A 13,640-nucleotide genomic window follows, 5' to 3' on the forward strand; every position below is an offset into this window, starting at 1 on the left:
TGGAAGTGGACAGGGTAGGGACCTGGCTTAGGAGACTGTCAGTATCTTATAAAGGAGGTTACTTGAGACAAGGAGTCAGGAGATCTGGCCTGTGCGAAGATTGTCGAGAAAGCTAATTAGTAGAGAGGCAGAGTTCATGAGTCGGATTCTCCTACCAATGAACATTCTAGATACATGGGGTCTTTCAGAGGCAAGCCTCTCAAATGTGGCACGCGGGCCTCACTCCAGGATCTTCTTAGTGTGTGTGGGCTCAGATGCAAGAGTGTAATCTGGGAAAAGGCTGAGATTTTGCTCTTCTGGCAAGCCTTAATGAAGAAATGAGGATTTCCTGACCAGGGACTGCTCTGCGAGTGGTAAACTGCGGGAGAATTCTGGACTTTTCAATACCCAAGGGTAACTAGCTTGCCCTAGTCAAGTTTCTGAAGTCCCAAAGGCAGACTAATGAATACATCATCACTTGGCAAATAATAATGTTGAGAAGACAGCCTCAACAAGATGATGGCACTGGGGTGTGTTTCTAGCCCTGGAGTCCTGTGTTTCTTTTCTTTTCCTTTATCCCCACCCTACCCCCAACTCCCGCTGGCCTGTTTCAGTTCCTCATCCTGCATGCAGAACATACATGCACAGTATGCATATAGTACACACATGAGCTACCCTCCCTGTCCCCCCAGCAACTTGGAGATGAGTGACTGGATTAGCCACACCCATCCCACTCTTCTCTCAAAGAGAATTCAGGGTTTACCAAGTGATTCCTGCTGTGATTTAAAAACAAATGGACAAAAGAAGATGACAAAGTCAGGACTGGGGGCTCCTTCAGAGCTGTTGTCACTTGTTGCTATGAGCTGTGCTTCCAAGTGATTCTTTAGAACAGGGACCTTCCAGTTTCTGATTCAAAATCCCCAAGCAGCCCAGCAGAGCGGTAGGCTGCTCGCCATGTGTGGGTCTCTCTGGGCTTGTCTGGCTGGAAACTGATTTCATCCAACTGGCAGCCTTGAGCGGATGTTACCAGTGACGTCTCTGCCCTGGAAAAGCTTAGTGACTTCCCCCTTTAGAGCCCCAGGCCCATGTGATGGCCACCCCCTTCCAGCTCCTCGCCTGCTCAGGTGTCCTGCGCTCCTGCCAGCTGGAGCAGGACTTGCCCTCACCTTGACCAACACCCAGGGGGCCCAGCCTCCCAGCTCTTGTGCACACACTTCCTGCCAGATGGGAGGCATTTCTTCCATCTCCGGTGGCCAGACCCAGCCCGTCTTTCAGATCTCTCTGCTCAGAGCGCCTCTTTCAACTGTTCACGATCCTCATCAGCTGGGAGCTATCACTCCCTCCTCCAAATTTCTTTTAGGAAACCATTATTTTCTCTCTGACATGTGACATTTTAATGTGATCGTTTTGGCACCAGAACCTACTTAGACTTGGCTGTTTTGGTGCAGCCTTAACGAAATGATACTTGGGTAATTCTTTGTGGTCTCTGCGTGTTAACTGTTCCTGGTGCCTCTGTTCTGTGCTAGGTGTTGTGGCTTTGCTCTTATGGAGCCTGAGGCTGTATGGGAGGGGGCTCAGTAAAGAAACTGTCACCATAACCACTCCATTTGGGAAGGAGGCACTTTTATTGTGAATAAGAGAGAGAAAGTATCCAGAGACATCTCGAAGAGTCCAGACAGAGAGAAAAGAGAAACAGACTGGGTAGGGCCAGGGCTAGGGAAGTCAGATGGTGGGAGAGAATAATGGAGATGGCAAAGGCTAGCGAAAGAGCAGGAAAAAAGTGTGAAAGACTGTGAGCAAGCTCAAGCAGGGACTGGATAAGTCACAAGAACAAGGAAGCACTCCTTTTGGGGACGTAAAACCCGCTCCACAAGTTCCTGAGGAATGCTGGTTTGTATCTAACCACCAGAAATCCTTCTTCCCTAGTCCAGCTTGAGCTCATTTCAGGATATATGAACTACCTTTGGCCTACCAAAAGTCTAGAAGAGGAGAAAGACATTAAACAAATTGGCGTAAGAGTGGATACATAAAGTTGGACCCAGTAAGGAGTTTGTAGAAAAAGAAAGAGGAGGATGAACCTGTCCCGGAACCTAAAGGCCACTGAGAAAATGACCTTTGGGTAGGGCCGGAAGTTGAGTCGACCTTAACCAAACAGAGCCTGGAAGAGAGAGGGAACAGAGTACATAGGCAGTGAAGCCAAGGGTGGCCTTTAAGCCTACAAGGAACTCAAGACGCCGAGCTCCTGCAGCATAGGAAGGTGTGAAGGACGGTGGCCTGAAAAACCTATAGAGCAGACCCAGCAGGCTCACCTAGGCCCAGGGGGCTACAACTTGTGTTCAGTTTTCATTCAAGCATCACGGAGGGGCCACTGAAGAGTGGGAAGGGGACGGATTTAGTCTGACTAGTTTGACAAAGGGCAGTCTGTTAGGAGGCCATCTCAGAGGCCCTGGTGAGAGAAGGAGACACCTGATCCAGTGGCCAGCACTGACGGGGGTCAACATTGTTTTTAGGTCATTGTTCCCTAGCTTCCACTCTGCCTGTGGAAACTGTCAAACTAAATCCTAGGTCCAGATGCCTCTTTACATACACCTCCACTGTGAACTCTGCTCCGTAAGAGGCGTCCTGGGAATGGAGGAAGGATGGGAATGAGGGATGGGTAAGTCAGCAGGAGTGTCTAACAGGTGTTCCTTAGCAGCAGATGCCAATGGGTCTCTGTTAGGTTATGGTATTGTTAGGGTTTGAAATTATCAGCTCTGTATAAGGAATATTTGTGTTTAAATATTTGTATTTTTCCTGCTAGAAGACAAATGGCTTAAGGTCATGATGTTACTTAATATTGAATTTCTGAAGTGTTCAGTGAGTTCCAAGCTCTTGTATGTTGGGTAAGAGGATTCAATTATAGTCCACACATACTGAACTGAGTACAATAGAGTATAAAGGACCCTTGAAACCATCAGTGTAATATAATTTTCAGTTTTAAATATTCTTTAAAAGTTTTAAATGTGTATGGGTATTTTGCCTGCATGTGTGTCCATCCACCATATGTATGCCTGGTGCCTGAAGAAGTCAGAAGAGAGCGTCGGATCACCCTGGGAGTGAGTTAGAGACAGTTGTGAGCAGCCATGTCTGGGAATGGAGTACAGATAATTATGTCCTGCCATGAGGGTGCTGGGAACAAATCAGTGTTCTTAGCTGCTGAAGCATCTCTCCAGCCTCCACTTTAAATATTCTTGAGTGTCCCTGATTGGGAAGTGAGGGCTATGTGGTCATCAGCACATGTCTAGATACACGACACACGTGGATTACACTGGAGAATGTCCCGGTGTTCCCATGACCAGAGGTCCAATTAAATCCTTTAGTAGCCAGAGTATCTGATGCCATCAGGGAAGGCTACTGTTCAGGAGGTAGGACTCATCTACATTCTAGAGAGCCTTCAGATTAGAATGGGAGCAGAGATGTTCTCCAGTCACTCCACTGGGTGGTAAGAATGACTTGGCTTCATTTCTGGGTTTTAAAGTGGGGAGTAGGCATGGCTAGTGCCTGAAAAGGATTTTTCTGAGGACTCATGTGCTTTCTCTCCTACCAGCCGCTGTATGTGTCCAGCTGAGAACACTGGCTGCAGAGATCAGCCCTTTACCATCTTGTTTCGGGACATGGATGTAGTATCAGGACGTTCTGTTCCTGCTGACATCTTCCAGATGCAAGCAACAACCCGTTACCCTGGTGCCTATTATATTTTCCAGATCAAATCTGGCAATGAGGGTCGGGAGTTCTACATGCGGGTAAGAGGGAATGTGCACTGTGCCTGCCATCTTTACAATGTCTGCCATCTTTAGCAGAAGTGACTCTGTTTGTGGGGTGTATGTGTGTCTGTATGTTTTGTGTGTGTGTGTGTGTGTGTGTGTATACGCTGACTGTCTTCATTCCATTACTCTCCACCTTCTTCCTCTATCACTCAATGCCTAGTGGTTTCTAATTTTTTTTTCTGAGACAGGGTTTCTTTGTGTCACAGTCCTGGCCATCCTGGAACTCAATTTGTAGACCAGGCTGACCTCGAACTTACAGAGATGTACCTGTCTCTGCCTCTCAAGTGCTGGGATCAAAGGCGTGTGCCACCAACTCCTGGCCATGGCTTCTGTCTTCAGTAACAGCCTAACCCTCAGTCATAGTATTTACATGCTAGCAAAAAAAAAAGTTCTTAGATGTGGACTCTATTGACTTTGCCTACACAGTAGGCACTGACATTCTTTTTTTTCTGATTTTTTAAAATTTAAATTAGAAACAAGCTTGTTTTACATGTCAATCCCAGTTCCCTCTCCCTTCCCTCTTCCCCTACCCCCCACTGACCCCCTATCCCGTCCTGTAAGTGTTCCTCAGGGAAGGTGAGGCCTTCCATAGGGGATCTTCAAAGTCTGTTATATCATTTGGAGCAGGGCATAGACCATACCCTGTGTGTCTAGGCTGAGAGAGTATCTCTCTATGTAGAGTGGGCTCCCAAAGTCCATTCGTGTACTAGGAATAAACACTGATCTACTACCAGAGACCTCATAGATTAACCAGACCTCTGAACTGACATCCACGTTCCAGGGATCTGGAACAGTCCTATGCTGGTTTCCCAGCTATCAGTCTGGGGTCCATGAGCACCCCCTTGTTCAGGTCAGCTGTTTCTATGGGTTTCTCTAGCCTGGTCTTGATCCCTTTGCTCATCATCCCCCCCCCCAATTGGATTCCAGGAGTCCAAATCGGCATTGACACTCTTAAAATCTAAACTAATTAAAATGAAATAAGAATCTCTTTCCTGGCATTCACCATATTTCAAGTGCTGTTTAGCGCCTATAGCTATGGCATGAAATAGTTGAGTTACAGAACACTTGAAAGTTTGACTGACTTGGTTACACCAGTGGAAAGTATTATAACACACATCCTAAAATGTGTTTACATTTAAAGTAATTATATACTTTCAATACAATGTTATGTGTATATGTTTAATACCATGGTGTATATATGCCTTTAATATCATGCCATGTATATACATTTAATATCATGGCAAGTACATACCTTTGGTACCACGCCATGTATATAACTGAACTTCTCATCTCTTCAGTCCCTGGAGTGACTTACCTCCTTACAGACCACTGGACTAGAACCCTCTTTGCCATATTGTATCATGCATGTGGGCACTTGTCTAGGGAAGGTTCTGTAACTTCATCTCTAGACGACCTGTTTCAGATGGTGAAACCAGGGCAATGGGTACCTGAGATACCAATGTTAGGAGGTGGAGACAAGGGGACCCCTGGGACTTACTGGTCAGATAGCCTAGTTGGATTGGTGAGTTTCTGGCTCAGTGAGAGACCCTATCTCAAAAAAGAAGTGGAACAAGGCTTGATAGAAAATACCTTTAATCCCAGAACTCAGCATAGTGGAGACAGCGGCAGGTGGGTCTCTGTGATTTCAGGCTAGCTTGGTCTACATAGCAAGTTCCAGATCAGCCAGGGCTATAGTGAGCCCTTGTCTCAAAAAACAAACAACTAACTAACTAACTAACTAACTAACTAACACACACAGAGATAACAACTGAGAAAGAGAAAGACACTTGATACTGACGACCTCTGGTTTTTACAGGCATCTACACACATATCATGGCATCTACATGTACACGTATGCACACACACAGCAGTCAGAAGGGCCCAGGATGTTCCTTTTTGTGTCTGTTGAAGCAAACAAACACAAAGCCGGTGGCTTAAGGCAACAGAAATATATTTCGTCATAGTTTTGGAAACTATTCCTATATGTCTGCACCAAAGCATCACAAGGCTGTGTGTCCCATCTAAAGGAGAAGCATTTCCTGTGTCTTCCAGCTTCTGGTGGCTGCCGCATGTCCCACGTATCAGCTAGGGTTTCTATTGATGCAATGAAACACCAAGACCAAAGCAAGTTGTGGAGGAAAGGATTTCTTTGGATTACACTTCATAGTTCATCATTGAAGGGAGTCATGGCAGGAACTCAAAACAGAGTAGGAGCCTAAGGCAGGTGCTGATGCAGAGGCTATGGAGGAGTGCTGCTTACTGTCTTGCACCTAATGGCTTACTAAGCCTGCTTTCTTATAGAACCCAGGACCACCAGTCCAGGGATGGCATCACTCATAATGGGTTTGGTCCTTCTCCATAAATCACCAATTAAGGAAATGCCCTACAGGTTTGCCTACAACTTAATATTATGGAGGCATTTTCTCAGTTGAGGTGCCTTTTCTCCAGTGATTCTTGCTTGTGTCATGTTAACATAAAACTAGTCACCACATCCTGAGTGTGGCCATGTCACTCCAGCTTCATTTATATATTTTCCTACTTGCCTTCTCTTCTGTATATGGCTGGAGTGCCCTCTGCCATGCTTTCACAGAGACTCTTGGGATTTGATTTAGGAACACCCATTTCCCTGGGTTCAGACCCTTAATCTCATCTTCAGCCCTCCTCTTTTTTTCTTACAATATTTACACTCTGCCAGGATTGGGACCTAGCTGTCTTTAGAATCACAATTGGGCCCACTGAACACAGGGAGCCTGTATATGGTCCTCTAGAGTCAACTATAGGAAGTTCAACTCAGAAGGATGGGTCAATGGGCGTTTAACCCACTTGACCTGAGACCCATGCATGGGCCTGTAACAGAGGTATATCTCTCTGTATTGTATGCTCTTCCCAACCCCTTGACAGAACTTTTCAGTCCTTGCCTCTGGGGCTATTAATCTTAGGGACCAGTGTATTTTCACTAACATTATCCACTATCAATGATATCCTAACAGAATCAGGTCATGTGTGACTACCTGACTTGTGGAACTGTTTTAGAGCTGGCTTAGACTAAAGCAGAAGGATCAAAGGCTTGGAGAGAAGCTGGCATGAGTAGTGGGGGACCTTCCAAAAGATGAAAGAGATGGAGTTGTGCGTGTGCGTGTGTGTGTGTGTGTGTGTGTGTGTGTGTGTGTGTGTGTGTGTGTGTGTTCACTCCTTGAGCTCATAAGCACTGGTGTCTGTCATAAACTTGTCCCTTCCAAGCCTTGGTGTGCTGACTGTCCTCTCAAGGTAAGCCCAGACACCAGTGTCCTTCATCTGGAGACACATGAGTCCCAGTTGTGGGGTAAAGAGATGGCTCATAGGGATTTAAGACTCCATCATTGATTCTTCTTGCCGCAGTTCCACTCAGCTCCAAATAGGGAAGGAGTTCTAGTAAAATCCCCCAGGCCTCACAGGCATTCTGGTGATCAGTCTGAGAGGTGCTCAGGGTTGTGGGAAATGATGTATGTCCTGTAGATGAAGTGGACTGGAGGGAGACCTCATTCCTTAGAACTTCCTCTGGGCCCAGACTGTCATAGCAGCTAAGGAACACTGGACACTGAGCTCAAAGTGGCATATAAGTTTCTCTCTCTGAGAAAGCTAACAAGGACCTGCAAGCTTTATCATTTTTATTCAGAAGAGACATTGAAGGGACAAAGGGACAAAGGCCTGCAATAAAAATGACCAAAGTAACTGAAGGATGGAGGAGGTAGCCAAGGTCCCTAAGACTGCACCTGAGATCAGACAAAGGTTTGGGGTGAGACTTGGGGAAGCCACAGGGTTTGAGAGCAGGATACTGAAGCTAGTGGTATAAGATGGACTTCTGAAAATCAGGCTGCCCAGAGCTCAGGAGCCTCCCCAGGGGCCACTCACTTGTTTATTGTGGCCAGGATGAGTCCTGTTTCTTGATATTCTCAAGTTCCTCCCAGCCCTGTGATCTTGAGCATGTTATCTAACTGCTCTGAGTCTCAGCTCCCTGATCTTTAGAGATTCTAATGTTTACTTTTGGATTAGCTCACGGAATGACTTTTTGTCAAATGTGCAGGGCTGAAGGGTGTGAGCACTGTGCCTATTGCCTCAAACCTCTATATCCCTAGATGACTTCTCAGCCTGCTTCTGTAAGACTCCAGGAACGTTCCATGACTACTCTTCTACTGTCCCATTCTTCTCTCATTGCTGTCTCTGCTGGCTTACATGGGGGTCACAATCTCCAGTCTCTTTCAGTATCACATCTTTGCCTGTTCCTGGTGCTGCTGTCCTTACATCTTTTTTTCTTCCCCTCTCAGCATGGATGGTACTGCTTTTGGGACCCTCCATGGTCAGGAGTGGGGTACATATGTCATGCAATGGATGAGATGGACAATTAGGGTCCATATCCTAATCATTGTAGTCTGTCCTTTTCAGGGACAGACACTCAAACTCTTGCTACATCACACTGGATTAAAAAAATCTCTGTTTGACTGGGGTTGTCCCGCTGACCATTTCCCAGTATGGGGAATAGGGTCTGTGACTGGCCACTTGCCACATCAAGCCTTTATTTCTGGTCCTATGTTCCCCATGGATTTTCAGTGGTGAGGGTGGCAGGGTGTCCTTTCAACCTGACAGACAGCCCTTACTGAGAACCTGTATGTTCCTCTCTGGCATGCGGAATCTTCCAGTGTTAGGGTCCCAGGAGAGCATCAGGTAGCAATAGAAAACATTCAATAAGCATAATTATTGTGTAGACACTGCTGCTGCCACTGCTACTGCTATTGCAGTTGTAAGGAAGCCACAACCTCCCAGGCCTTGGAAAAGTTGGGAATGATACTCAGGGGGTTGGAGCACCATGTGGCCATTCAGGTTCTCCTAACCTGAGGTTCATTGGATTTTATTAGAAGGACAGTCTCAGCCAGGAGACAAGCCATATATCTGCCCCTCCAATCACGCATGCTCACACACATCCACATGCAAACATATATAGACTTGTTCACAGATGCATGCAAACACACATTATACACATTACAAGTACATGCATGGGGATGCACACACATGCATCTCCACAGGCCCTTTCACAAACCCTGTGAACACATTATTTAGAGTGGAATCTTGCACATAAACCTGGATTGGCTTTTATCAGAGGACTTGGAGGAACAGTAAGAGCTAGAAGAGGAAGATCATAGAGTTTACACTGTGCCCAATTATGTTTCGTCCACGGTGATAGGGATCAGGTGTGCTGTCTGTGGCTCACCCTCCTTTGGGCCAATTCCACCAGGTTTTCTCCATCATTCACCTGCATCCTTCTTGCACCATCACACGGATTTGAGCTGGGATCTGAATCCAGACACAAACAGGATATGGCTTCTGCCCAAGCACACACCCTGAGGTAGACATGGGGGACCAACTATCAGAGTCAAACACACCCTATGCGATGGTAGGGAATGTAGAGACAGAGAACCCAGTGGTTGAAAACAAGCCTTTTAGAGTCAGTTCTTATAGCATTGTACTAGCCTTATGGCCTTATGGGTCATAAGGGTCATAGCACTTAACCTATTTACCAGGTTAAATTAGAAATGGGCTAAAGTAGCCAAATGCCTGGCCTCACATGGCCACCATTTTGGGCTGTGTGTAAGATCTTAGGGATCAAACCCACATCCTCAACCATACTAGGCAGGTGTTCCATCTCTGAGATATGTCCCCAGCCTTATCACTGTTGTTTTGAATCATGATTCTTTGGGCGGGTGTTTCAGGAATGTCTTAAAAGCTGAATTTTGTGGGGAAGTCAGTACTGGCTGGCACTTGAGACTTACTCCCAGGTGCTATGGGCAAGCCTTTTCCAGGGTTCAAAGGCGCTGGCCCAGCCAGAATCCAGACTCAATGACTGTCAAGGTTGCTTCTAAATGGGAGCGTCTAGCACTACTTCCGACACTCAGGACACGACTCCAAAGAATAGCCCGGCAGCTTCTCTTTGCTCCATTCCCTATTCAGACACCCAGCTGTGCAAACCGCTCTCCTCGCAGTGAAAACTGACAAAACGAATGAATATGTGGGAGGTTCTGGCCATTTCCTGCATGGCTGTCCCTGCTGAAGTCCTGGTCCTGGCCTCTGGGGTTTTGAAAGGGCTGACAAGGAAGTCTGGGCGAGCCTCTACACAAGGAGATACCAATTGCATGGGTACTGACGCAAATACAGAAAACCAGTGCCAGGAGGAAATTGCATGGCTGTAACTGCTGATACCTGGATGGACAAGGCAGGTCTAGCACTTGGCCCACACCTGTCTGCCAGCCCCACCTCTGTCATACCAGTGGCCGTTCTTGGAGGAGGTGCCAAACTTTATGGGGAGGCAAAGTAAATGCCTGGTATGACTTTATCCGGGCCAAGTTCCTTGATTTCGCAGAGGCTGTTCTTTTATTTTCTGGGTACTGCAGCTTCTGGGAAGTTACTATCCAGCCTACCCATGTTCTTCTGTGTGCCATTTCCTCTGCAGACATCCTGTGTCTGTCTGTTTCACTGGCCCTGGGAACTTCTATTTAGGCTATCACTGGGGAGAAGACTCAAAGCCCATAGTCTCTTCTGATAATTGTTGAATGATGAAAAGGAGGGGCTGAAAATCCAAACGAAAGTCCCTAGCTCTGCTTCTGGATGACCCCAAGCAATGATTTAACCCAGTAGCCTCAGTTTGCTTGTTTATAAATGGAATAATGAGATGTACCTTTAGGATAGTCCTTAGGGAAAGCTGTCCCCACCCCCCAGGATCTACTGCTTTTTAATTGGTCATGTGTCCACCAATCACCTGCAACTCTGTTAAGCTGCAGAGTCTGGCTCAATAGATCTTGGGTGGAGCCTGGGGTCCACATTTCTGACTATATGTATGTAGACCTCAGTGCTGCTAATCCAAGGCCTCTGAGGGTTTTACGAGAGCTGAATAAGTAGACATATATAAAAGAGACTGGGAGCACATCCCCTCACTTGGTACCCGACTGATGCTAGCACCCTCTCTGTGCACTACCTTGGAAGTCCTAGAAAGTTTCCGTGCTAGAGAAAAGCTCAAATGACTTTATTAGGATCTCATTGATAGGGTCACACAAGGGTGGCTTTTGGAGAGACTTCAGGGTGTCCAGAGGTCAGCTTTTAACAAATTTCATTTTTCCTAAAAATGTTGTCTTAGTTGTTTTTTAATTGCTGGGATAAGGCACCATAATCAAGGTAACTTACTAAAAAAGTGTTTAATTTAGAGCTCACAGTTGCAGATAGAGTCCATGACTGTCATAGTGGGGAACATGACAGCAGACAGGCAAGCATAATGCTGGAGAAGTAGCTGAGAGCTCACATCTTGATACACACATGAGGCCAAGAGAACTAACTGGGGATGGAGTGGCTTTTGAATTCTCAAAGCCTACTCCCAGTGACACCTCCTCCAACTAGGCCACACCACCTAATCCTTCCCACACAGTTCTACCAGATGAGGACCACACATTCAAATATATGAGCTTATGGAGACCAATCTCATTTGAGTTACCATAGTAACTAGAAAATCCTGAAATGGAATTATTTATCACCACCATAGCCATCATCATCATCACCACCATCATCATGTTGTTTAAATGTCTTAGGTAATTTTGATGTCATTCATTTACAAATTACTAATGTTACTGCTATGTAAGTTGTTGTTAGACTGTCTCATTTAGGGAACACTGACAAGGAAATGGTCTGCACAGGCTCAGTAAAGGTGCAGGATTTTTTTCCTGAATATTTTAAATCTGTATTTGGTTCAGTCTTGGGATGAGAGCCCACAGATATGGAAGACATTTTTCTAAATAATGGTACCATGCTGTGTCATGGGGATGTTTGCACTGTCTAGAAGGGACCTTGACAGCAGACATGGATAAAAGCTGTAGCACACACAATTATAGGCAATAATACACCCTTTCTCTCATGTGCAAAGTTAAAGGGTCAGCAGGGGTGGGGTAGGGGGGTCTGACTTAGACTAGGGAACCAGAGAAAGCTTGCCTTAGGAGATGACCTTTCAGGTAAAGAGTATACAAGCTGGGAAAGAGCTCAGCACCACTGAGGCGCATGGGTGACACCATGGTCATGGTGACTAGATTGAGCAGCCTAGCTTAGGCTGCTGTTCCCCCAGCCATCCCTTTTGCTAACACCATATCCTTTCTAACTAGTGCTCCCTGGTTCTGTCCACAGCAAACAGGGCCTATCAGTGCTACCCTGGTGATGACACGCCCCATCAAAGGGCCTCGGGACATCCAGCTGGACTTGGAGATGATCACTGTCAACACTGTCATCAACTTCAGAGGCAGCTCCGTGATCCGACTGCGGATATATGTGTCACAGTACCCATTCTGAGCCTGGAGCTAAGGCCTCTGACACTGCCTTTCACTAGCACCAAGGGACAGGAGGGGAGAGGAAACCAGCAAGAATGAGAGCGAGCAGACGCTGCACCTTTCCTGCTCGATATCTCCCTGGGGACATCCTCCTAGCATCCTGACCCCTACCTGTCATATTGCCAAGTGTCACTCTGAAGGACACCCTGCCCCCAGTTCCCATGATGCAGTTATCCCAAAGCATTCTCTTTGGCCCCCTTGGGGGGAGGTGGCCAGTGACTCTTCAAGCCTGGCATTTATTTTCATATTTTCTCAGAGAAAATAGATCGGGTTTGCTGGGGTTTGAGTCTGTGTTCAAAGACTGAGTGGCTTGCTCTCACCTCTTCTACTCCTCCCTCCATCTCTTGCTGCGTGGCTGCTTTGCAAAAGTCCCCATGGGCTCATGGGAAATGCTGGGTATAGCTAGTTTGCTTCCTGTGTGTGCTGAGAAGGCTTTGGAAACACACCACAGCAGAATCTAAGGTTTTTAAAGAGTCTATTTTAAAACCACATCTGGTATGTCCAGCATAAAAGGTTTTTAATTGGCCTTAAAATTTGTATGACTGTTTAAACCTTTTCGTGTGCATTTTGAGTTTTTGAAGTGGTAAAGTTCCTTCAAAAGGCCTCAGATACATGTTATGCTCTGTCCCCATAACCCCAACCTTCCTTCCTCTAAGCCCAGTTTTTATGAAGACTCCTTAATCATGCTTTCTTAAGAATTTTTACCCAACTGGGTTGGAAGACAGAGGTATCCAGACTGATTAAATATTTGAAGAAATCTTGTGTTTGTTTAATTTTGACACCATGGATAATTTAGTACTTAGGGTAGGTTTTAATTCTGTGCCATGGCTTGGAAAGTTCTCCAAGGGACTGAAACCTCCTCCATAACTCAACCAAAGGTGGGGCAAAAGGTGGGGGACTGTGAAATGGAGGTAGTGGAGAAGTGAGGGTCAGCATCAACCCCAAATATTTTCATAGTTGCTCTCTCGTGTGGTCTGTTGTGGGTGCTCTCTAAGGGCAGAGGGCAGAGGACAGAGGGCAGAGGGTGGAGGGCAGAGGCAATGGCAGGAAGTATTCAAATCTCTGCAAACCAGTGAGTGGTCCTTGGCCCTGTGTAGAAGGAAAACTGATTAGGTAGGACCTGTCTCTAGAGACTGATGCTGTTGGTCCTGGGCAGGGCCTGAGCATCAAAATTTGTTTACAAAAGAATAAACAGCAGAGTTGAAGATGCATTGTTAGAGACAGGCGGGCTACTGAGGCCCAAGTGCTAGCTACCTTGCCTTCAGCACCTGTGCAGTTTTCCAGAACTTTCATCTTGTTATCCCTTTCCTGATCCGGAGCTCTGGGGTTTCCCCAGACAGAGGTAAAGAGCACAAGGCCCAGAGAAGAGACCAGATTAGACAACTGCCTTCATGGCCAATACCGAGAATGGATAGTAGGCTACAGAGGGAGAAAATGGACTCCTTGAGACCCAAAGACGCAT

General features: G+C 46.4%; 1 protein-coding gene across 4 annotated transcripts in view; it reads left to right on the forward strand.

The window, feature by feature from the left end:
- The window catches only part of Fbln5 (fibulin 5), a 77,270-nt gene extending 64,335 nt beyond the window's left edge, over window positions 1-12,935 (forward strand). For all 4 annotated transcript variants that reach the window (XM_013112073.3, XM_005068401.4, XM_021226194.2 and 1 more), the window contains exons 10-11: window positions 3,566-3,761; window positions 11,979-12,935. In XM_013112073.3, the coding sequence (XP_012967527.1) occupies window positions 3,566-3,761; window positions 11,979-12,140 (358 nt within the window). In that variant the 3' untranslated portion in view covers window positions 12,141-12,935. The remainder of the gene's footprint in view (window positions 1-3,565; window positions 3,762-11,978) is intronic.
- The last annotated feature ends 705 nt before the right edge of the window (window positions 12,936-13,640 follow it).

The sequence above is a fragment of the Mesocricetus auratus genome, unplaced genomic scaffold (assembly GCF_017639785.1).
Source record: "Mesocricetus auratus isolate SY011 unplaced genomic scaffold, BCM_Maur_2.0 Super-Scaffold_15014, whole genome shotgun sequence".
In the NCBI taxonomy this organism is placed as follows: domain Eukaryota; kingdom Metazoa; phylum Chordata; class Mammalia; order Rodentia; family Cricetidae; genus Mesocricetus; species Mesocricetus auratus.